The 25,285-nt window shown below is 38.7% G+C and overlaps 1 protein-coding gene across 1 annotated transcript in view; it reads left to right on the forward strand.

Annotated features, from left to right (window-relative positions):
- THADA (THADA armadillo repeat containing) overlaps window positions 1–25,285 on the forward strand; it is a 151,231-nt gene that overhangs the window by 104,283 nt on the left and 21,663 nt on the right. The window contains exons 31-36 of the mRNA XM_084203263.1: window positions 943–1,028; window positions 11,890–12,302; window positions 12,648–12,769; window positions 14,099–14,171; window positions 16,011–16,155; window positions 19,594–19,725. Of these exons, the coding sequence (XP_084059389.1) occupies window positions 943–1,028; window positions 11,890–12,302; window positions 12,648–12,769; window positions 14,099–14,171; window positions 16,011–16,155; window positions 19,594–19,725 (971 nt within the window). The remainder of the gene's footprint in view (window positions 1–942; window positions 1,029–11,889; window positions 12,303–12,647; window positions 12,770–14,098; window positions 14,172–16,010; window positions 16,156–19,593; window positions 19,726–25,285) is intronic.

Here is a 25,285-nt window from a genome sequence, read left to right on the forward strand (position 1 = left end):
TGTTAGAGTTCAGAATATTTGTTGGAACATTTTTAATTAACAATTTTTGAAAGAGTTTCAAACATTAAGATAAGCATACAAAGAAAGTGCCAGATAAAATAAAAATGAAATACTGAACAGAATTAGTCATACCTCAACTTGTGTTGCTAGATTCTGAAAGTTTTTGTTTTAGTACAAGTCCCATTGGGCTCTTCAGAATAATTTCTGTGTTTTGAACTAGATTTCCTGTTTGTTCACATTTTAAGTGAACATTATATCTTTAAAAATTTTTTATGGCTAAGTATGTTTCAATGATAGTAATACAAAGAAAAATGAAGTTTTTAACCTAATTTCATTTTTCTAATTGGAGAGAAAATGTGTTTCTCACTTGCAAATTCAAAAGGTAGAGCAGAAAGAAGCTTATTACCAAGTTCCATTATATAGACAAAATCCCTAATATTCTTGTTTGGAAAAAGAAATACCTGATTTTAAAAACATGAATACCTCTGGTCTTCATCAGAACAGTGAGAGAGCTGTGGACATTAAAAAGGTGTAGCAGGTACCTTGGAAGGAAAGTTACTCTTTTATGAGGTGTAACAGTAAGAAGTGGAGACTAGTTTTGCTGATGCATTTAGTTACATACGTTATGTACAAATAAACAGACCTAGTAGGTGCTACAATGAGCTGGTTCATCCAGTAATAATGAAATGTATCAAATGCCATTCAGTGGAATGGCTGGAGAAAGAAGGTGTTTCCATTCTGCAAGGGAGACTGTCACTCAGAATGGACCAGGAAATGAAGCTTACTTAACGTGGCCTAATTGTTTTATATATGCATTCTAATTTGACCAATAGTTTATCTTCATTAATTAAAACAGACATGCCAAACTAGTTTGTTTTACTGCTGTTTCTGAGAATAAGGTTATAAGGATTTATGCTTTAAAAACATGATTTTTTTTTTTAGGCTAAATCCTTGTTTAGTGACCAGAGCTGCCTATCTTGATGTCCTTGTGTTGTTGAGTACTCACCTGGAGAAGTTTCAAAAACAAGGTAAGTCAATAGACTGTTCTATACATCAGATTTAATATTTGTATCTGTTTCTGAGCTCTGGAAGAAAGTTCAATCTGGAGAAACAACAGTGTATTACTTGTGCTCAAGGTATCTCCTGACTTCTGGAATCCTTTAGCTGCCTTGTAGAAGAAGGCCCTTTATTCTGCCTTCTCAAGAGCTTGTCCTAGGTTTTATTGAGGAGAAAACTGAGGTACAGTTCCATGTCAAGGCTTGAAGTGATGATCTTGCAGTATTCCTAGTCCTAGAATGGCTAGCAACAAAAAAAAATCCTCTTCATGTTCCAAAATGTTTTTTTAATTCAAAATCCACATCCTGGACTATTGCAATCCAGAAAACCACAGAAATGTTTTTTCGTGAGACACCTGAAGTAGTTTCAGGGAAAGGGTTTTCAAATGTTAAGAAGTTTTATAAAAAACAGCTCTGAGAGATTCTTTCAGTTTCTTTTTTCATTTTGATTCATTATCAATGGGAATTTTTTGAAGGACCAGTGAGAACCATCAGTGGTTTTAATGTTGTAGATTACAGTTAGCAACAGTACAAAACAAGCTGTAAACAGTAAGGAAAAACAATGGTATGGAGGAAGGGATGGCCTTTCAATTGTGCCAGTGTGTAGGCAGCTTTCAGTTAGCTATAAGTAGCTTCCTTGTGCGCCTGTTTTGTTAATTTTTTATGAAGGAGTAATAAATTACCTTGTCAGTCCAGGAAGGCAATTAATAAATAGTTCTGTCATTTTATTAAAATTCTTAACACTGCATCTAAGTCATTAGAACCATTCTTTATTTCAGAGAGTCGTGTTGTGGGCACTGTTAATTTTAAAACCAATTCCTTCTGCTTTTTTTGCTTAGACCTTTAGTTGATGTAGTTCCGTTCTAACTCTGAAATTGCTATTGGTGTGATTTCTTGTAAATGTACAGTTCAAATAGGGATAGCTTTTAGGAAAGCAAATGGGTGATGAAAATGTCTGAAATCAACTTCTTCAGACAGGTTGATACAGAACTAGCCCTTACAATGGGACAGACGTACAGAGTGACTAGGCAAGGGCCACATGCTTTATAGGGTGGAATGAACCATTATCTAGAACAGTTTCAATATAACATGTCTCTAGGGATAATTTTTTCCTGACTATTTACTGGTTTTCCTGGGGCTAAGCTATATCTACCAACAATAATTCTTATATTAAAATATATATATATTTTTTTATTACTACAGAATAAAGCTTTTTAAATCCTCATATGCCATTGGCCTTAGAAGTAATCCTTTGCAGTACATTAAAAGTCTAGCTGTGTATCACAACTACAAAATAAAAAAAACAACACCCAAAACCTCCCTCAACTATATTTGGGCTCATCACCCTTTTACTTCGAATACTACTTTTAAAAAGAGAGATCCTTTTGTAAATACTAATTTTTCCACTTATTTAGCATGATCCTCTACCACTGTTCAGCTCCATTATGGTATGAGTCATCCTGGTTTTTCTGTATTCTCTTCATCTGAAGGGTTTTTTTTCGTCTTCTGATTATTCTTGTCACTTGCCCTTCAGCTCTATTTTTGTATTTTCTTTTAGGAAGGAACAGCCAGTACTCCAGGGGAGGGCTCCTGGTTTTGCTTACTTAGTGGGCATTGCATTTCCTTTATCAGTCTCTTTCCTATTTCAGTTATCCTTGGGGGTTTTTGTCTGTTCTGGTTTTTAAACAATTGCTGCACATTTGCAAAGACTTTTATGGAGCTCTCCACACCAGAAAACTCCCTTCCTTTTTTTTAATGCCCCTAACTTGTGAATAGCCCTTTGAGCCTGAGGGACTGCACCATGCTGTGGCTGGATTACCAACTGTAGTGGATTCATTTATTTTTCAAAGCTCTTGTGGGCTGTACCAAACCTGGGTGCTGTAAGGTACAATTTCTGCAGAAGGAAAGCAATTATTTTTGCAGATTCTCTGTGCTCGGGTACAGTTCATCAGTATTGTTTTGCTTAAAAGTTTCATTCCTATGTAGGTTTAAAATTACTTATTTCAGGCAGTGTCTACAGAGAGTAAAAATTGAGGCTGGAAGTACTGTTTTGAAAACCTAAAGATACATTTGGGACAATTAATGTATCACAGGCAAGAAGCTCTTCTGAAAGGAAGGAGTTATGTGTTTATATTAAATAGAAACTGAGTGTCCCATGACACAGTAAGAGAAAGACTAAACTCGCCAGTTAAAACTGAATGTTTTGAGTCTCCCATTTAAATGTTTTAAAGATATGATTATTAATTGAATCATTATATTTTTCTGAGATTAAATATCTTAACTCATATATGCATATCTCTGGTTATGAGCCAATTTTCTCTGTTCTAATCTTGATTTGTAAAGTTGTTTCAATGAATAAAGGGTGAGGGACAAATCCAAATAAAACTGTTTCTTGATGTGTTTATCTAAGAGGCCCCAGGAAGTGCTGTATATGAGTTCCAGGCCACAGGCTGAAACTGATTTTCATCAACAGAAATGGGAATGCAATGTAATGAGCCTGCAACTGGTTAAAATCAGACCACTTCTAATTGATTATGCCTGTCCAAAGAGGCTACAATTACAAAGAGGTTTTCAGAGAACAGCTCTGCCTAGGCCTTTCCTACATTATGATTATTTTCTGTAAGTGATTTGTTGTTTTCAATTAATAAAATCTGTCTCTTAAAGTGCAGGATAGCCCTTAGGGAATTTACTTCACAAATTCAAAAAACATCAGCTTTAAAATGTTGGCTAAGGAAGGCAGGGAGTAATGGATACCAAAAGCATCTTGTCCAGCTAAAAACTTACTGCTGGTTCAATGATGATTATTTATCTTAAACAAAACAAAACAACCCAAACCCCATAGTTATTCCTATTTGCTGGACTGGATGGAGGCGTTGCTTGATTCATGTCACTGGGAAGAGACAGTTTTCTTTGCTTGAGGTGATAGGCAAAATCTAGAACTTTTTTCTCAGCTCCTGATGTGTCTGAGGGCTTTCAGATAAGCTGAGACAATACATATAGCCAAGACTATATAAACTTTAAAATAGTTTTATTCTGTTATCAGTTGTGGTTGGAAGCAAGCCTTAAAAAAAAGGTTAAACATAGAAATACTGTTTCTACCTTTATTGAGAGTAAAGAAAGTTCTTACCAGCTATAGGATTACTTGATGAGCTAATGTCTGCTGTCACTATTAATAGTTATTAGTAGTGTCCAGGGAATTTGTTCTTGCAGACCTCTTTGATGTATTTTCTCCACATTAGCTGTTTTTATTGATCAGAAATCACAGATGCCTAGGGCCTTTTCATTCTCCTGGGAGAACAATGCAGTCCTCTTGCAGAGGATATTCTGGCACTTCTACACTGCTTCAAATATTACAGAGGAATAAAGTAGCATTTGTAGGCATATTGGGGTGGGGAAAATGACCTCGAGTTCAGGTGAGAACATGTTCAGCCTTAGCTGTGTATATGGTTATTTGCAAATTCACAAGTTTTAATCAGGAGGAGTTAGAAGCAGAGGTCTGTAGAGCTCCATGTCCATGTGTGCATCTGAGGTTACACACTTTCCTGTGCACTCAGAGATGGGCTTTGCAAGAGATGGAATACAGGACTCTGGTGTGATACACTGTTTCACTAAATAAGATTCCTCTGTTGAATATGTGAACTTCTGAGAGGATCTGTCATAGACATTCCTGCCTTCAAATCTTCTGGAAATTGGTGTTTGCAGCAAAACAACAAGATGAGAGCATTACTGCGATCTGCAGTGCTGCTAACGCAGGAGCCAGTGTTGAATTGCAGTGAAAGCTCAGATCTGCCATGCTCTGTCTCTCTGTAACAGATGAAGACTGCCACAAGACAGAATGGTTACATTTTCCTTCTTGCTCACATCTTGAAAAAGTTTTCTTGTAGTATTTTGTCATTTTGTGAGGGGAAAAATGGATGCAACTCTCTATAATGTACTTGACTAATAGAAGCGCATTTTGGCCAGTGTTGTGTTCCAAAAAATGGCACTTCTTGATAGAACTCTGTCAATCTAAGTGAAGTAGGATGTAGAACAGAAGAGGGAAAAGATGAAAGAAAATTTTGCTAAAGATAATCCTGCCAAGTTGTTGCTTTATCCTGTATATATGCTGTCAATCTGGTTTGGCCTGTTGTCAAGTACAGTGTCTTCAAAATTCAAGTTTGGTGGGAAAGAGAAAACATTTAAACAGGATGTCAAATAGGTTGAATCTGTGATTAGGAAAAGATGCCACTTGTAGTCTCACTGAGCATTTTTCCTTTCTCCATTTGAAGTGGAAGAATTTATAAAAGTTCTTGAAATTAACCAAACCTCCAGTGTTGTGGTTAATCGTGGGAACAGTTACTTAGTATTTACATGATTAATCCTGTTCATAGAGAGATTGTTTTGATACCAAAATGGAGTAGACAGTGTTCTACTCTAACTTACTTTCTTTCCTTGAGTTTTGCAAAAACATAATTCCATTTTCTTGCTTTCTTCCAAATACCTAAGCAATCTGTAGATGTAGGTTAAGATTCTTAAATTCTGCTCACAAACTAAAGAAATGGTTGCAAAAAATACTGTGCACTACACGTGTGTGTGTGTTTACGTGATGAGAAACATGAGGTATTATTTCAACTGTCTGCTGGTTTTGTCCTCAAATAGAACGAAATACTTTTTAAAATAACATACAGAACAAATACCATTCTCTTTGTTATATTTGTCCTTTTTCATTGGAAGTTATAAAATACATTGATAGAAATAATATGGATCAAACTTATGGATGCTTTGCAGTGCTTTGCAATGCAAGCACAGATTTCTTTTTACATAGGAATCTCTTAAATGTTTGCCTGAATTACATGATTTTTAGGTCTTTTAAATAGCATTTGAAGGTTGTGGCTATGTTGTTTTCTGTATCATAGTTCCTAATCTTTTCTTATTTTGGCAAGAAGCTAGATGGTAGCCAAGTTTTTCCTGCAGGCTAACTTACAAACTCATGATTTTCAAATGACAAAAATTTGACAGGGATTACTAGGTTGATTCTTTTAGCCATACTTGAATTTTCTTTTCCTAGATCCTTAAGAAGTATGGCCAAAGAATTATTTGAATAAAAACACTGGCAGCTTGTTAATGTGTGTTTTGTTTATTTGGTCTAATTAGATTTTAGTTAAATTTACTCTTAACATATTGAAGGCAGTTTTCGTTTATTATATCAGAAATTATATGAAGTTTGCTGGTATATTGACTGTGGCACTGGGTAAATGTTTTTATTTTGAGTTAAGGAAGGTAAAGATTTAAAATATTTATAGAATTATCTAAATGCCCTGTGCCTACTAACACTAAATTAGATGAGTCCGGAGGAAATATTTTTAGGTACTCAGTGTTCTAATTTAATGCAGACAGGAGAATTAATAAATTGAGGGTGGCATTGTTGGAAGTCCAAGACACAGCGAGTGACTGGAAGTTGCCTGGACAGTAAAATGCCAGAGGCAGAACAAGTCAGGGATGTTGAAGTTATCCAAAGACTAACAAAAAGTTAGTGTGAGACAGAACAACAAAATAGGCCAAAGCTGAAAAGAATAAATTTTTGGAGAAAGGAGGTGGATACGTGTGACACCAACAGCTGTCAGAGAAACTTTGGAGGCAGCGGTTGTGACGCTTGGAGGAGGAGGAAGATAAAAGTGTTTTTAGCATGATGGCAGAGATGGTGGTCAGAGGAGGCTTGTGGAGGGTAGGCATGATACTGCTGGAATGCTGTGTTGAGCAGGGAATTTGGAAAGGTGTTCCATGAGATAGGTGACACTAAGGGAAAGTGGAAATGAGCATGTTCATTAATGTTAGCAGTTAAAATTCTGTCCCCACGTGAAGACAGAGACTGCTTGTCCTTTCAAAATCAGGTTCTCTTTAGGTTCCATCATGTACCACTGACTGACTTGCACTGTCTCTGTGGGGTTTTACAAATTTATGAGAGTGCAAAATACTGGAAAAGTCAGTGCTGAGCCAGAGAGAAGCTGTAAGAAAAAATACCTGTAAATAAAAATAACCATTTCAGTGTCCAGTTATAATGGGTTTTTTTTCCCCCTTCTTTTTTCCTTTGGAAGCTTTCCTTTATGCTGTACAGAATGCAATGGGATGCTTGTGTCCTCAACAATAAATTATCCATGGATTCTGGTAATCAGTCATGTTTGTAGTTCTGAATTGTATTGTGAGTTCTGATGCCTAGTCTCTGATGTTGAAGAAGTTGCAGATGTCTTTAAAAGAAAGCATCCTGCTTCAAATATGCCCTTTTTATGATCATCAACAGTCACCTTAGTATGGCTGTGTAATGAAACAGACTTTTCTGTTCTCTTTGTGGTTTTTTTTCCATTTAGCAGTGACTTTGCCTAATCCACTTTTAATAAAAAGGAAAAATATGAAAGAAGATACTTTTCCTTAGTATTTGTCTAGGAAAATCTCTTCTTGGCGCTGATTACCTCTCAGCCTACTCCCTATTCATATGATCTGTTCAGATGTCTGTGGATGGTAGTTAGAGAGTGGATTTTAACCTCAGTTTATAAACAATTGTGCTTTCTTGCAGGTCTTGTTATATAATGATGAATATCCAGATTTTTGATGCTCAGAGCCCCTTCCCATAACAATATACTGCAGGCAAAGCAGCATTTCATTGCTACTCTTGCAATTTTTGTCTGTCCTTGCAGAGGGTCAGTAAGTTTTCTGATGCTGGTAGTAACCTCCCAACTTTTCCCCTGCTTTGTTCTTTTTTTCTGGAGCCTGTGGAAGGAACATGGAAGATGGTTTGGATGCTTGAGGGCCTGCATACAGGATTTAATCTCAGTATTTTTCTAGATACAAATACTTAGAGCTATACTAATCACAAGTACAGAAGGAAGCCCCTCACATAGTACACCTGATGATCAGGAGAGTTGTCCACTCTGTATCAACTCTGCAAGGAGGTGAAGCAAGTTTAGATTTAAATATGGAAAGAATTCAGATTACTTCTCTCACTTTTGAACAGCCTGTAGTGCCTCTGAGATGAAATATCAGCTGAGCTATCCATCAGCTGATGATTTGTTACTCCCATTTGCCCATTGACAGGGGCATTTTTCTGTCAATGCTCTTGTATCTGCTTACTCTGGGAACAGACTGAATAGGTTCTGCCTGCCACTGCAGGGAGGAGCAGAAGAGAGACAGGATGCAGGTTTGGGAGCTGCTAAATTTTGAGGAGGTTTATAACTGGAGATTCATCCAGTCTGCTAACACCATTCTGCTCCTCTTCCTTTCCTCTTTATTTTCAGATGGTGAAAGACCATTTTACTTCATATACATGGTAGAACATCAGTTGATCACAAATAGAATTAAAAATCCAGCCCCTCAAACCTAGATGCTGTGACATAGATGGTGTGTGCATATATCAGTGTGGGGGCTGAGGATGTTTGTGTCGGGTGTTGAAGAGAACCGAGTGGTTGTGTAAGATGTCTCCTGTACTACAAGCAGGCTGAAATTCTTCCTGTCCCACAAATGAAGCAATCCTTAAGGGGGAAAAAAATAAAATTAAATCCACTTAATTCTTGAAGGCTCTTTTGCATCTGTCAGCATCCTGGAGAGACTGCTGTTTGCCAGGACCCTTCTTTGGTCAGCCAAAATTTGTTCTCCCTTCTCACAGCAGCTGGTCATTCAAACTGTACAGTGATGTTTGTTTGTAAATAAAAGTATGTTGTTACTGTATCTTAACAACAGAGGCTGACATTTACTTTGGGAACCAGTGTGGTTTTCTGGTTTAGTTGGATATTTTGATGTAAGCCAAAGGAAAGAGTTTACTTAAAGCTAAGCAGATGAGAAAACATTTACATGAAAGCCTGGAAAGACTTCTTAGTGATGAAGTTGAAAGCAGGAATATTTCCACTGCATTGTAATAAGACAGGGACATTCTTTCCTTTTGTACATATTTGTGTGAAAAGAGAGTGTTGGAGAGCATGTGGAGCACAAGATGAATGCAGAAGGATTTCCTTGCTGGTGTGCTGAGGCTAAGCAAATATTCAGACAGTCTTATTTTGCTGATGGCCTTGCCATTGAGACATCCAGTTTTAAAGAGACTTTCTGTAAAACAGATGAGCCACAGTGTCCAGTCTTTCACAATTGCATGGGAAAAAAAGAAGTCATCCAAAGCAGAAGTATTTTATATGTACAGAAAAAGAGGATCTGTGGCCAAAGACTCTTGTATCACGGTCTCTGCAAGCTAGTAGTTCTGCAAGCTAGTAGCTCCGCTCTGTTTTTTATATGCAAGTAGTTTTCCCCTTCAAAGATGCAGACATAAAGATCATTTGTGCTGGCCTTGCAAAATACAAATGGAAGTTTGCTGAGTGGGAAGGTCAGTGCATGGCCAGCTCCTGGAGTCCATGGGAGGGTCACCACTCTCTCTGATGTTGAGTTGCAGGCTCTCGCCAAGTTGGCAGCATTGACACCAACAAAATGGAAGACACCCTTCCCCCTTCCCCTAATTTTTTTTTCTCTCTCTCTTGCTCCTCTGTATCTCTTTCTGTGTGCACTTAATACTACTCTCCTTTTCCCTGCTCTGGAGCTTTGACCCTTCCATCCTGCCAGCTTTCCCATTACTGCTTGCATGTAGCTTACCTCAATGTAAAGCAATGTGGACAGGAGATGAAAGCATTTCTCTTGCAGTATGCTTACAAATGCACCCTTGGTTTGAAGAGCTGAGCCGGTGGGGGTGTGTGTTGCTGAAAGGCAGCTGAGGAGGGGAGCAGCAGGAACCGGAGAGGGTGCAGTGCTCCGAAACTGAAGCTGTTTCTCTTCTTGAACTGAGGTGTTTGACCTTGAACCTTTTCCTTTCAGCCTCCTGGGATTATTTCTGTTGTTAAACTGCTGTCTGTGGACTCAGGCTGTGTAATAACTGAGACGAAGGCCTAATCCCTCTCCAAGGCAACCAGACAGTTCAGAAATTAAGGAATTCTGGCAGTTGGATACGTGTCGTGTGACACGGGCATTAATGCTAGTTTAGCTGTGATGCCAGTGTGTAAAAGCAGCGTGCTTGGAGGGGGTTTAGACATGTAGCAAATAAAAGATACAAGTTTGCATTGCTATGAGACTGAAATCGGCTGTGTCGTGTAGAGGATAATGCTGTGAGATGGCTTTGCGCTGATACTGGAGTTCCTCTGACTGCATCAAGTCCCTTCAGAAAAGAAACTGTAGCGAAAATGTGAATGACAGAGCTAGCGGTTGGGCAATATGTCTGAAAATTTTTTACAAATACTACATTTCTTTGAAGTGTGTCCAGAATTACTCAGAAATGGTTCTGTCTTATGTGCTAGACAGTGTACAACCATGTCAACTTTCTGTGTAAATGTCAAACAAATTAAGATGGCTTTAGAGGAATCTGAATATGAAAGGGCAGGATATTTAACTGTAAATAGAAGGCTTAGGGAAATGTCTTCATGGACAACAAAATGAATCTATATTTGTGCTGTGGCTTCATGTCAAATTCAGGAATTTAGTAGGACTGTTTGGACAAGCTTTTAGCAGTGCTCGGTGTTTAATTATGAATAGCAAAGTTACATGATACTGGAGAAATGTAAGTTTGTTTAATCTTTGTATTTGCCTGTAGTGCATTTTTACCTTTAAAAAACCCTGAACTTCCTACATCTCCTAGCACTAGTGGCACTGTTCTCTGTTCTTTTGTGATTTTCCCCTACTTACATTTGAATTTTGTGGGGTATAGCATGTTCATTTTCTTGCAGTACAAGCTGTACAGACACCGAACTGGACAAAATGGTTTCAATATTATAAAATGGTTTATGCCTATGATGGAGAAGGTTGAACTCAAGGCACATGAGTATTTCAGTCTATGTGGGTGTGAAATAGGACCATTGATGACTTTTTTCTTTATTTTGGGTCTACATTGCCAGCTCTGCTAAAGCCTGAAACCCTCTGGTATCACAGATGGCAGTGGCCTCTGTTTGCTCCGGGAGGTGGCCAAGCACTAAAGAGGGTTCTCAGGCTGTGCTGGGCCATGTGGACAAGGTTGTACCAGTGTAAATGGCTGAAATGTCACAGTTCTGGGCTGATACATACGAGGGGTTACAGTGCAGCTCCTTTGTTTTCTTACCTATGTCAACTGTTCAAAATGAATAGGAAGAGGAAAAGTATTGTGGGTTAGTAAATCCTTAGTAAGTAAATTCTTTAGACTGATACACACAGGACAGGTCTGGTTATCTTGAAGGGTCATCTTCTTAATAGCAATTTTTTCTGACTAAAACTATGAAGGCGTAAGAGTTTCAATGTTATCAGAATGGCCTCTGTCATCATTTCTCCTGATTTCAGTTGCAGCTTAGTAGTCTGACAGACAGCACTTTGTTCAGTCTGGTCTCTGATTTTAGAGCTAACTATCCACATTTTTTCCACATATATTTAATAGTTTATTTTTGTTAATCACTTTCTGCAATGGTAGAAATGGGAAGCTTGTACAATTTGCAATATTACATTACTAGCTTGATTGAAAGAAATATGTACCAAACAGATGTAATTGGTAAAGATTGCAGGCAGTCTGCAAGGTACTGTAGCACTTTTTAAGTTGTTTGAAACTTCCAGCTCATGTGTTGAACAATCAGTTTTCAGAAAATTTTGTGTCCTTGTTTGTTTTGATTTAAATATGAATGTATATGATAGCTAGCAAAGCTTTTTTATAATTTGGAATCAGTTTAAAATGAACGAGAACTCTGATTTCATTTCATGCCTGAATTTACCTTATGATACCTTTTGCATACCTGATATTTGTCAGCTTCATGGTCTGGAGCAGAGGGCAACATCATCTATTTGTTCACTTTACTAAGAGTTACTCTCATTGCAGGAATGCAATTCCTTGACTTTTGGGAAGAGATGAAGAGAGTAATTTCAGATTGTGAATTGGTGTCTGGTATTCCTTACTCATCTGCAGTACCAGGACTGATACAGTATCTCCAGAGCATCTCCAAACTTGTAATATCAGTGCTGTCAGTGACTGCGGGTCCTGACCTGCAGAGCTGGGGTTCAGCTGCTGCAGAGGAAATGGCCAAGCCCTCGCTGTCAGTGGCTCATCTCCTGCGCTGTGAGTTCCATGAAGTGCGTCTGCTGGCATTGGAAGCAATACTGCTGGGCCTGAAACAAAGAAATTCCAAGCAGATTGCAGAAGGAAGAGGAGGTGGATTATGTTTACCCACTGATTTGGAAGACACTTTTCTCACAATGGCTCTGAAGGAAACAAATCCCCAGTGTTTTTGCAAGGTAAGAGGGTGCTTTTTTGTTGACATTTTGTATGTTTTCAGTAAATTATTTTTTTTAATTTTTAGATCATATTTGTAATTTTCAAAAGTATATTTCAAACATGCATTATGCCTTTTAAGTAGTAGTTGAGTATTTGGGGTTTTTTTACACTGAACAGGAGCTGTGCAGTAATTTTGTAACAGATGTTCTCATGTAAAAGCAAGAACTTTCTCTTTCCTTTCTTAGAACTGTCCAGAGAGAATCCTTTTGTTCTTGGAGTGGAGCTTAAGTCAGTGTTTTATTGATCTCAAATGTGCACATTCCTGTTGAGACTGCCTGTAAATTCTTTTTGAATTGTGTTTGCAGGTGCTGGAAATTCTTTATAATATGGATCTCAGAAATGTGCTTCCAAAGACTGAATGCTCTATAAAAATGAATCCAAATGAGCTCTTAACCTGGAGTTTAAACCTTGCAGATACCTCCAGCAGGTATGGTCTGTCACGTATATTGAAATACTTACATTTTAAAAACTTTCAATGTTGAACGTTAATATATCGGTTTGGGACTGCCCTTTCATTTAAAGATCTGTGTTTCAGAAAAGAGAGTGTGGCTTATTTGAATAAAGTAAGTTCATGAGAATTTTTCAGAGAAGTAAGACCTTTATCTGAATTGCTAAAAAGGCCTACAAGTCATACTAGCACCCTGTAAATGTCCAGTTGTACAGTTCCTGAAACAAAAAGTTACTTTGGCTGTCCAGTGATAGCCAGTGAGCATAGTTCTTCCTGAATGGTAATTGGGAAACACCCAGTTTAGTGTAGAATTAACAATTAGTATTAATGATCCAGCCCTACACTCATTTGCTGTGAATCTGCCATCCCTCCTCTCCTGGTTTATGGGCAGATGGTTTGTAGAAAGAAGGACAGATCTCATTTAACTTGTTGGATTGGCAGAAATGGTTAATCCTAATCCTTAGGGTTTGCACTCCTTATACAGACTGTAAAGTCAGCAGAAAGCACTGGAAATCTGGAGCCAGATTGTAGCTCCTACTGAATTAGAAGCTGTGCCCATGCATTTATAATGGAATGCACGGACAGGCTTACAGTGTCCAGACTAAGGGTATGACATCCTGTTTCTGATAGTTTTTTAAGCCATGCAAACATTGCAGTCCAGTGTTAGAAACATTGAATATAGAGGGTGTAGAGTGTAGAACTGCATTTTATAGCTGTGCATATTTGCTGCTGATTTGCACAGCAAATTGTTCAAGTTCAAATGACGATGATGGGAGTGGTCATTTCTGGGATGAAGTAAGGTACTGGTGGTAAAATAATACTGACTGGTGCTGTTAGAGGGAAGTGGCTGGAATAGCAGGCCTTGCTGCTCAGGTGCTGCCATTCCCCATGGTGGGAATAAGCTTCAGCAGCCACGGTGCCAAGAGCCATATCCTTAGATCCTGCTTAGCAGCTGTAGAAGAGATATTCCTGTAGCTAAACACTAGCTTCAAGAGATGCATTTGTTCACAATTTAAAATAATGTCTGGTTTATTTGATTCAGGTTCCATTTTCAAATGTGTTCTTCTATGAGATGTAAATAGAAAGTAAACATGAGAGAAGTGAAAGTAAGGGCATGTTTCATTGGCATGTCAGCTGAGAACTTAGCTAACATCTAGATCTCTACTGTAAAAGCTTGAAGTGCTCAGCTTGAAAAATATCCATTGGTGATTATCAGAAATAATTAAGAGCTGGCTGTTTTTCTTCTAGAGATGAAATGATGACAGAAATAGCTGGCTTTTTGATACGTCCTTTGTCTTTTTTTCTCAGCCCTGAAGGTCAAACCATAGCTCTCAAATTTGCCTCCAGATTGATTATGTACCTTTTGCAGAGCCATCAGCAGGTAAGGGAAATGGAGCTGGTTAACAGTTTTGTAATCTTGGAGTTTTTAGTGATTGCAGTAACGTGGCTTCTTTTAGATAAAGACCTCAAGCTTGTGTTTTCTTGTGTCCATTTATCATTTTTGACATTCATCATTATGTCTTCCTCTCTGAATACACTGCCATGTTCTGAAATGACAGCCATGAATATCATCTCAGTACATCCCTCTCAAAGTAATTTCAAGTTAAATACATACATAAATATTTTTGATGGACTAATTTCAGCTTCTCAGCTCATCCAGAATGGTCACTATAATGTAGAAAGGGAAATGCCTGTGGTGTTTAATGCTTGTTCTGAATGCAGCCCATTTACTGAGCTGCAGCTTTGTTGTGGTTTCTTGATTTTTGGAGATCCCACAGGAGAGCACGTCGGGTGGGAAGGCACGAAGCTGAAGCAGTGGTTGGGTGCAGTTCCCAGCCAGCTCAGATTTCTTTTGATTTTAAATTGTCAGTCTGTGATGTCACATATGTATGTGTAGAGCAGTGCAAAAGCAGCTTTAGTGCTAGACCTTTTTAAAAATATTTTCAAATCCACTTAGTCGATATTTTAAAACAAACAAAACTCTCATGATCTGTTTTAAAAGGAAGATTATTTTCCTTACAAAGTTATTATTTTTCATAGAATGAGCAGCAGAATGGATTCTTATTATATGCTAATAACTATGTCTCATTATAAAAAATAAAAAATTAGATTTGCACACAAGAATTGAAGAACATGAATTATGATATTAAATCTTTTTAGTTAAAGGAAGGGCATAGTGTGAGTACTTAAAGTTAACATAACAAAGTAGAATTAATGAAAAATGTTGTAAATTCTTAAATGGAAATGCTGCAACAACTTTCTCTAATAAGCATATAAATCAAGGGAGATCTAAGATATACTTACAGAGAGAGCTTTTGGCTTTGGGAAAGCCCAGGTACATCAGATTTCCATCTAAATACTTTCTTTGAGCTTGCATTCCGTATTTACATCTGTGGAAGGGATTTTCTCTTCTATGAGGTAAAAGTTAAGTTCTGTCTTTCTGCATAGTGTGTCCATGTGTCTGCTTGAAATTTGAGTCATTGTAACATCTTGGGAGATTTTTAATTTTTGTTTTCACCTGTTATAGAATCTGTAGGACACGCTCTAGCTGTGTCCCTTTGTGCAGCGCAGGTACATGGCCCTGTACCAGGCAGAATGAGGCAGAATATGACTGAGGTTTCATTTATTCCTCAGTTAATGAGGTGGGTTGAGAGCTGGCTGTATGGCACATCCCAGAGGGTCATAAGCAGTGTCACAGGGTCTGGCTGGAGCCCTGTCACTTGTGGTGTCCAGGGGTCAGTACTGGGCCCAGTATTGTTTAACTTCTTCATCAATGGCTTGGGTGAAGGGGCGGGTGCCTCCTCAGCAAGTTCACTGACAGCGCAAAGCTGGGAGCAATGGATGATACCCCAGAGGGCTCTGCAGCCCTTCAGAAGGACCTTGACAGGCTGGAGGGATGGGCAGAGAGGAACACTCTGAAATACAGCCAAGGACCGGCGTATTTGTCCTTGGCATGCATGTGTAGAAGGACTGAGGATGCAAAAATACACTTTGGCTTGTGTGGTAATTGGTGAGTGTGCTGTGAAGGGAAAGAGTCAAAGACTTGCCTGTGAATTCTGCTCTAGCTAAAAGAAAATTTCCCAACTTTTAAAAGTTCATGTGGGTTTCACCACCTTGGAAAAACTGGGCATTTACTAATGAGCAGCATTCCTTAGGCAGGCCATGGTTCAGTGGGATGGGAAGAGGTGCAGCATACTTCTCACATGTTCTTTGCCTTCAGATTTCAGAAGTCGTCTTGAAAAAATGGGTTCAGCTGATAATGTATTTTTGTGGAGATGAGCAAGAGACAGAGATGCTGTTAGCAGCTGCTGAAGTTCTTAAAAGTATAACATCATTCCTTCTGAGCAGTGAGAAGCTCATTCTTGGTAAGTAGCTTGAAAATAATTTTCTGGATCTTTTTTGATGAAATCCATTAATACATTATTTCAATGCATGTGTATGCACAGTCAAAACATAATTACATCAAGCAGGGTTTTTTGAAAATTTTAATAGGATTTAATTACTAAACATAAATATTTATTAAAATTTCTGGGAGAAAAAGCACATGTGCCCAGCCTCTGGCAATAACTCAGCAGAAGGGGCACATGAGATGTTGTTATGTCTCCAGGTCACTATGTGCTGGTGTACAGAATTACTGGCTTGCAGTTGTTCTGTGACTTGAACCTTTCTGTAGTACTCTTTTGGTGGGCTGGACATAGTTTAGTTTAACACTGGGAGTGTAGCAAAGCTGTGCTGGCTAGATGTTGGAATGATGGTCTTCAGTCTAGAACTGTTCTAGAACACGTTCTACTATAAGAAAAATTAATAATTGGATCACATTATATCTCCCAGGTATTAGGATTTTTGTTTGACATTAGACTGTTTTCACCCTGACTTTTTAAGATTTTCTAAGCCTTCTGATGTTTGCATTCTTGTAGCAAGCTTTCTCACACACTTTCTGTAAATAACTGATTGTTTTGCATTCTTTTAAGGAGGAGGAGAAATTTGATAGACTCTTGGTTTGTCCAGTGTCATTGGAGAGGTGGCACTGTCACCCTCCAATCCACTGTCATTTTTGGAAAGCTATAAACGTTAGAGTCAGAAAATAAACTTCCCTTTTCTTCACCTTGAGAGCAGCAGTGTGTGCGTTTGTGTTCTTTCGTGTCCTATAGGGACAGTCTTTCTAAAGATTGTCTCTTCAGAAAACAAAGAAAGAAGGAGACCAAAAAATCCCTACATGGCCTCATTCAATAGTACATGTAGTGACTGGGAGGCAAAGCTAAGTGAAACTCTGTTTTGTTCTGGAGAATAGATGGGGTTTTTATTCTAGCTTTTTTTTCCCCCCTGCCTTCTGTGAATAGAAAATGGGGGGATTTTGTTACTAAAGGGACAGGAGATATGTAAGAATAGGTAGTACTAGATCATAAAGAAATTCTTTTGCATTCTGAACAGGACAGACAATTTTAGATACTTTTAACTCCATGATACTTCATTCCAGTGTAGTTATGTAAATGTTTTTAGTTTAAATAGCTTCAGTCCATCCATGTGGCCTGGATACAAATATCTCTTATATGAAAAGAACAGAGTATTTCTTAATCTGTAGATAGTGGTTTTGGGAAAAAATAGCTATTATTTTGAGATGTGCCTTTTAAGAGGTATTGGTAACATTCACCAGAGCTAAATCTATATGAGGTAGACATTGCACTATTAAGTGTTTATAGTATCAATTCTGGAAATCTTAACCTTCACCATCTAGATAAAGCTCTTCATAATACAGACATCATTACCATTTTATGTCAAATGAAGACAGTGGAAGTACTGGAGTGAAAGCCTCCCAAATGCTGTGCTACTCATCTGTTGTTATTTGGATGTGGTCCATAGATGATGGACAACAGTTTCCTCTTTGATCTTGTCAAAACAGTTGCTGATTTCCATGCATTACAGTCGGGCAAATGTGAAGGTCTGAAATAAAACATAGCAGCAGTTTGTCTCCTGTGTAAAATCCTAACAAAACAAATGGAAACAGACAAGTAAACAAAAATAAATGCTCCCCAAACAGCCCAGAAAATAGAGCCCCAAGGCCTCAGTGGGCAAGCCATCTGAATTAGCTCTTTGCTCTGAAAATTGATCCAGGGGAAGAAAGATGCGGAGCTGACCCGTCATAGTACCTAGAATTGTCAGTCTGGGGATCTTCACAGCTGTGAAACACTCAGTACTGCAGCGGGGAGTTTGGCAAATCAAGGGCGTGGGCTGGTGATTAGTTGTAGTGATATAAACCCAGGATGATTCCCTTGAAGGGGCTGTGTGCATGTAAAAAGCTCTGACTTCTGTGCTGCCTTCTGCATCAGCTTGACCACATATAGTAAAAAGTAGGAGTTAAAGGAAACTGTGGTTGTATGAAATGGAGTTGTAGTCAGTCCCAAGAGCTTCCATTTCTTTGTTCCTAAGAGAAAGAAGGTGAATACCAGTCTGTATATTCTGGGTGACCCCATCATGTCTTCATCAAGCTGCTTGAGGGTTCAGAAAAAGTCTTTATGCAAATTCCCTTTGTAGATTTTCACTGCTTCTGGAGATACAATAGAAACTTGTTTAGGTGGGAAATCTGAATATTGAATCTCTAGGGGAATAATTATTCTGCCCTAGCAGTACCAGTATGATTTTATTGAGTGTGTCATGCTAGAAAAAAAAGCAACTTCTTTCTGAAGTAATTATACTTCATGCCATTGCCACACAGGGAAGTTACAGGTAATACAGGAATGCTTCTTCTGCCTGTGTAGTAAAGCCTAGAGCAATTTACTTTGGCCAAGCAGTGAAATACAGCTATGGATTTGTCTGGCTAGACTTGTAATACAAATCTCTGACAAACCTGCTGAAAACATGGTAGAAGAAAACCAGCAATGAAACACAACTCTTGTGTTGTCTGTGGTCACCAGAAAGTAATATCTCACAGCTGGCTGCATCTTAAAGTGAGCTTCCAATGGGTTCAACAAGACCTGGAAAGTCAGCTGAAAAATACCCCAGCAAGCCTAGGAATACAGATGTGTGACTTGAGCTGTTCATGCATGGTGTGGCAGCAGTAAATGGACGAGGGTCTGCAAGGGAAGCATGGCTTGTGAGGTGTGGGTGAGGCACTGGGGTGATGTGTGTGTGTGCTGTCTGCCTGCTTGGGCATTACCAGATCAGCACCTCCCTCTTGGCACTTCTCTCTGGTTAGTCTTAGCTGTGTATGCGTAATCACTCCATGGATTGAACTGGTTTCCAACAGAGAGTGGGTGTAAAGCTGGCAGGGCCTGCTGGTGAGTGCTGGGGACACTGGATGTGGGAGAAGGAGGTGAAGGTAGATCCCTGGAAGGTGTGGTCAGTAGCTGTTTCCAGGAGGGAATGGCACTTCTGTCTAGCACCACTGGCAGTGTCTGAAGAAAGCTTGGTTTGGCAGCCTCTGCCTCAGGCAGATGGCAGCAGTAAATCCATGATCATTGTGTTGATGAGTGATCAGTCTCCAGCCACAGAATTTTTGAAGTTGCCAAATAGGAATTCTGCACTCCTAGAAATTGTAGAAAATGGAGAGTGCTCATGACTAAAGTTGAACCCAGATAGAGAGGCCCATTCTCTTATCTGTTGCTCACTGTTTAAACCAAGCTGAGTCTGCCACCTAGATAAGGTTCACAGATGCTGAAAATACTTTGGTTTTATTGCCAGTCTTTCTCCCAGTGGTTTGGCAATGCCTTTCATGTCTTGTGTTTAGGTGTGGAAACAGAGCTTTCTAACTTCTTTGAATGCTTATAAGAAATGGAGCTCTAATTTTTCTCCACAAATAAATATAGGACTGTCTGATACCCTTGGTCTGTGGAAATGTGTGATTCTACTGCTGCAGAATGAAGACTTGGTAGTAAGAGATGCTGCTGCTGAAGTGATACAAGTGGCACAGTCAGAAAAAAGGACCAAAGAAGGAACAGGTACGTTAACATTACTTTTAAATATTATTGAATGTTTTGGAGGCAAAAGTGTTTCTCTTCTCATCACAAATTTCTTGCTAACTGTAAGGTGCTTCATCCATCTCCTAGAATTATGTACCATAAAAGATTACACCAAATTGATGCCCACCATGCTTTATTATTTTACTTTTACTGTTCTTGTTAATTTGCATATGATTACATCAAGATGTAAAAAAGACAACAGCAGGACTCAGCTTTATGCTTTGTGCTGTAACGAGTCAATATTCACATAATTTCAGTTTGAAAGTTCTTTAATACCAGCTCTGGTCTAATAATGCAGTGCAAGACACTCCTTGAATCCCACGTTGTTATAAGAGCCCAATCACAGATAGGAATCTGGGAAGCAGTATCCAACTCATTGATTCATATTTAGACCTTGAAATCCATTTAGATCCAGATCAACAAAGACAATTCACAGCATACCCACAATGTGCTTTTAAGGATGTGGGCCTTTTGTCTGCTTGGCCTAATTTACTCAACCCTGTTAATTTTAAAATAGCCACAAAACTTGAGTAGGCTTAACTAATTAACATGCTTCAGTTTGAGAGTCTTTGCTGACACATTGTTCCGTGTGTTGGGAATAAATTAGAGTTTACTACCAAGCTCATCACTCTCTGGTGGTCCCTGGTCTGTGCTGCTCGGTAATGCCTGTACCAACTTGTCTGCAGTCAGTTCAAATTAGTCAGCCCTCTTCATGTGAACTTCTGCTAGGTTGGAGATAAAGCAGCTCTGTGGTTTAAAAAAAAATAAGAAAAGGAAGTAAAATGAAGTTTGCCACTGTTATAGATAGAAGTAGCCAGGAATCTGCTCATGTGGCAGGTATGGTTTTGAGCTGGGACTGTTCAGGCACAGAGCTGTGGGGTAGAAGAAGGTAAAAGGAGGAATATGGCATGGACAGCTTTCATCTTCCTGTTAAATCCCACAGCTCTGACAGTTTCTTTAGTCCTAGCTTCAGTAGTCCTGTCTTGAGTATTGAGGGGTTCTGTGTGCATGTGCCTCAGGTCCCCAGTGCTGGCCTTTGGGGGCATCCTCAAGTGTCTCAAGATGGTACTTTCTTTGGGAATAATACAGTGCTGGATTGTCTCTCTGAGTCCTGTATCTTCTCCCTTCTTCCTTGTTGTATCCTGGTGCCAAAGGATATTTTCCTGTAACTGGATGAGAGCTCTGTCTTCTGGCTCCTAATTAATACTAAGGTCACCTCAGTGCTTGCTCTTATGGCTTACCACTTTGTAAAGCTGAAGTGACCATAATTGAGAAGATAACATAATAATTGTTTTTTATTTGCTATGTTCCTAATTAGGATAGGGACCCCCTCCCCAAACTTCTGTTAACCCCTTAGTTACACTTAGCTGTGCCTTTCTGTTTTCTCATTTAAACTTCTTGCAATGAAATGAATGTCTGTCTTCTGCGACTAGAAGAGAATCCTGCATTTGAAAAGAGATAATTCAGTTTCCTTTCATGTCCATTTTTCATCATTGGTATTCCTTCCTGTGATCTTTTTTCCCCACTAAACTCTTTTCACTTTTTGTGATTTGCTTTCAAGCTTTTGGGGGAGCAATTTTGCCCTTGTGGGTTTTATTTATAACCAGATTAAAATAAGCTCATCTTTGTATGTTGTTTGTTTACTTTCATTTACCCCTTTTCTTTTCATGTTCATGTGAGAGTATGCAATATGTTTGTGTCTGTGGTTTAGACATTTCATGGATCACTAGACCTCTCTGTCGTGGGAATTTTTAAATTACATTCAAATATCTGCTTATTTTTTTCAAGTTTTCATATGGTGAAAGTCTGATTTTTCATCATAGCAGTGACTTTAAGATAACTGAACCCACAGACTGAAATTGATAGAAGCTGTGAAACAGCTCTCTTTAATATTCTTACTTTATAACAAATTACTGGATACAGTAAATTAACTAACTTTTCATTTCATTATAAAATGATAAATTAGTATTGTGGCCCAGTAGTTTTGTCATGAGATCAGAAAGATGACTTGAGATCAGAAATAGGAATGGATGTTTAGAAACCTGTTTTCATACATTCTGTAATTGTTTCACTTTTATGTCATTACCATTACCACTAGCTAACAGGAGAGAGTAAAGAGACAATTATAATTTCAGCTTCATTTGTGCATCAAAAGTGTTGTGTCCTAGTAGCCATTATATTTCCAGAAATACTGCACTGTAGGAATGGGTTATGGTGTGTTTCATCTTTTAGTGCTGTTAATTTGCCATACAGAGAGGAGGAATGCTGTTCACAAAATACAAGCTCTGGACTTACCAGAAATTTTAGTGCTAGCATCTTCATATCCACTCCTCACAAAATTCTCTTTTCTCATGGTGTACACAGCATGTAAGGGAGGAGTAGCCTACAGCTGCCTGCAGAAGATCTGCATTTATTGTCAGCTTAGAGAATCAATGAATAAGTGCTGAATTTATATTGAGATCCAGTAGAATCGGTGATTATAGCCTGGCAACTGCCCCTGCCTTTCTTGTGTAATAACAGCTGGTATCTTGTTTTCATGTGGAAGAGTAGAGTAGGAAAGGTACTTGTGTGTTACAGTCAGACTAAGGCTGAATTAGCATCCTGTTCAGCAGAGTAAGGTGAAGTTGAATTGTTGTTAACAGTAGCAAAATTATTTGCATAGACTGTTCATAGTTTTGTGGCATGGTTCTCCTTTGCATGCCTGTTGCTGAATAACAGCAGAAACGTGTAGCAGGATGATAGTGTCAAATAATAGGGATTTTCATGTCATTTAGAGATGGTGAAACTGGAGGCAAATGATCCTGACTATTATAGTGTCCTTTCACCTCCAGTAACAGCTCCTATCCTGTGTAATTCTTTGAAATGCTACATGAGCTCCTGCAGGAGAATATGAACTCGGTTTCTTGTTTTTCCCTCATGGCTTTGTTGAGGGCAGAAACCCCAGTCTCCTCAGGTAACTAATCATGCAGCTTTGGATCACTGAAATTAGGAAAGCAGTAAGCAGTGGAGTCAGAAATGTGTGGTAACACATGTGATACAAGAAGCCTGTGGAAATTGCAGCCCCCGGAGAAAAGCTCAAAAGACCAAACTCTGATACACCGCGGGGCCCCTATCCTCACTCTACCCTACTATTTACCCCCAAGCAAAACCCTACAAGCCCTACTGTTTTCTTATAGAAGGGAAGAACCTCTACTGTTACCAGTGAAGTTCACTTTTAAAATTTATTTTATTCATACAGAGAAGCTTGTTTTATGTTTTTAGTGTGTGCAAAAGCTCATATTCAGTAGGGGAAATTACTGAGATTGGATGATGGCAGTCATTTTCTGAGCAGAGCAGGTCAAACAAAATCCTGTCTCACCAGAAAGGAGAAAAGCTTCTGTTTTCCTTGCTAAAAATACCAACTTAGCAGGTAGTTAAGGTTTTCCTAATAAGTGGAACAATATAATCCCCATCTGTAACTCAAGGTATTGTGTGTACACTTTGTTGTTGTTTCCTCATGCATTGAGGTGTAAACCTCTGGCGGATTGTTTTATTCCTTTTAGTATGAGGGAGGGTACAGGAAGTATTGTATTCAGTGTAAAGGTAGAATAGTTGCTTTGAAATCTAATTAAATTAGTGACCCATGGCTGTGTAAAGTCTAGACCTATTCACAGCAGCATTTTTTATACAAGAGTTACTCCTTACAAGAAAGATGATTTAAGTTGGGGAAACAAGAGTGCTTTTTCCCTACTGGTGATTGCTTTGCTAAATATCCTGAAAAATGCAAGTGTCTGTGTTAGAACAAAAACTGTGTTTTTTCCTCTATGACTTTTTTCCTAATCTAGAGGAGAATTATATGAAGTAAAGTTATGAGCTTGCCAGTACTAGAGAAGTTTGCATTAACTATTTTTCTACCATTTTAGCCAAGCCAATCAAATTCTATAAAATTCTATATAAAAAAACCACCTTTAGTCAGCTTAACCTTTATGTTGGTAAATTACCAAATTAACCTTAAATGAGTTTAAAGGCATTTTTAGTGTCATCAGCATTAGCACCAATTTAGCTGATTTTTAAAATTGAGCTGAATTAAGCTTAGATGAGCAATTAGATTTGCAAACTCGAGGAAATCTTTTGAAAATGCCTGAATGATTTAGCAGCCTAAATACTCTTCTGGAATATAATTGAGGACTTCAGGGATTTTTTGCTGCTTTTGTTGTGAAATAGCAATTTTGTACAGAGATGAGCAAGTTAGCTCCTGGGCTCAGCTGTGTGGCTGCAGCAGAGCTCGTGCAGCCCAGGGCAGGTAAATGGCCCACTCTGAGCACCACCTTCACTGGGTGCAGTGGGAGCATCTTTGAAAATCAGTCTATCGTTATTGTTACATCTCTGTGTTTTTGAGTAATTCTGAGCATGATGTAGTCAGTTTTAATCCACTGGCTAAAATTTCAGATATATTAACTCAGTTCCTTTGGTTCCATTTTGCATGCTTAAGAAATAGCAATAGCTGATACTCCTGTGCTAGGAGTTTCTGAGCAAAAGACAAAGTTCTCTTTTCTTCTCTTGATGCTTGCTCCCTCCTTGATAGAGTCTACTTTTTATCTTTGGGGAAAATGATCAGTGAAAGTGACAGGTGTCCTGCTTTTTTGATTCGCCAGCAAGGAAGAATTAATTCACTAGCTGGCTGGTTTAAAGAAGCTGACTCCACCTTCTGAACTGACTTTCCACCATCTATTGGGAAGGGGATGGCACTACAGAGCAGATTGAGTTAAGATTCCTGTGGAAGTCTCCACTGCTGGCTGTTGACTGTTATAGGGGCCCACACTACTTCAGGTTTATCTTATTGTTTCAGGCATGTAGGAGCATTTCAGCAACTTTCATTTTGTTTATTGGCCAGCAAGTATATATGTGTGTAAAGGGAGAAGTTAAAATGTGTTGCTTGAGGTGGTGGTGGGGGAAGAAAATATATCATTGAATTAGATTGAAGCACTTAAAGATTTTCAAGGTGTCTCTGAATTCTCTTCTAGACTTAGAAAGACTTTAGACGTAGCCATCTGACTGGGTAGAACATTTCTCCGTGAACCATGTTGTCACTTCAGCATGGAGAAGAGCAAAGCTGCTTGTTGCTTGCACCTCAGTTTTCTTTTTCACACATCATTAGTGTAAAAGTCAAGGCAAATTCAAACCAAATGTCTTCATGAACCTAGAGTAGGTATGGCTGTCATGATTGTGAGTGGAAGAAGGTTTATGTGTGGGGTTTTTTTTGGCACAGTGATGGTGTAAATAAGCCTTAGAGGAGGTAGGGGAAGTTCAGGGATGATCAGACTCGCTATATTAACATTTGAAAGAAACAAGGGGAGAAGAAATCCTGCTCAGATTTATGTTTCTTGTTCCTGTCCTCTAAAAATCTTCCTTGTTGAACCTAAAGCTGTGTGAAAGGTTTCATACATGTGTGCCCTTAGAAGATCTAGTAAATCACTTGAGGAAGAGATAAGAGATAAGCAGTCTGTGTGATGTTAATGCAGCACAATGGTCTGGCAGTCATCATCAACACCACAGGTGA

This window comes from Fringilla coelebs (assembly GCF_963513975.1).
Source record: "Fringilla coelebs genome assembly, chromosome: 3".
Classification (NCBI taxonomy): domain Eukaryota; kingdom Metazoa; phylum Chordata; class Aves; order Passeriformes; family Fringillidae; genus Fringilla; species Fringilla coelebs.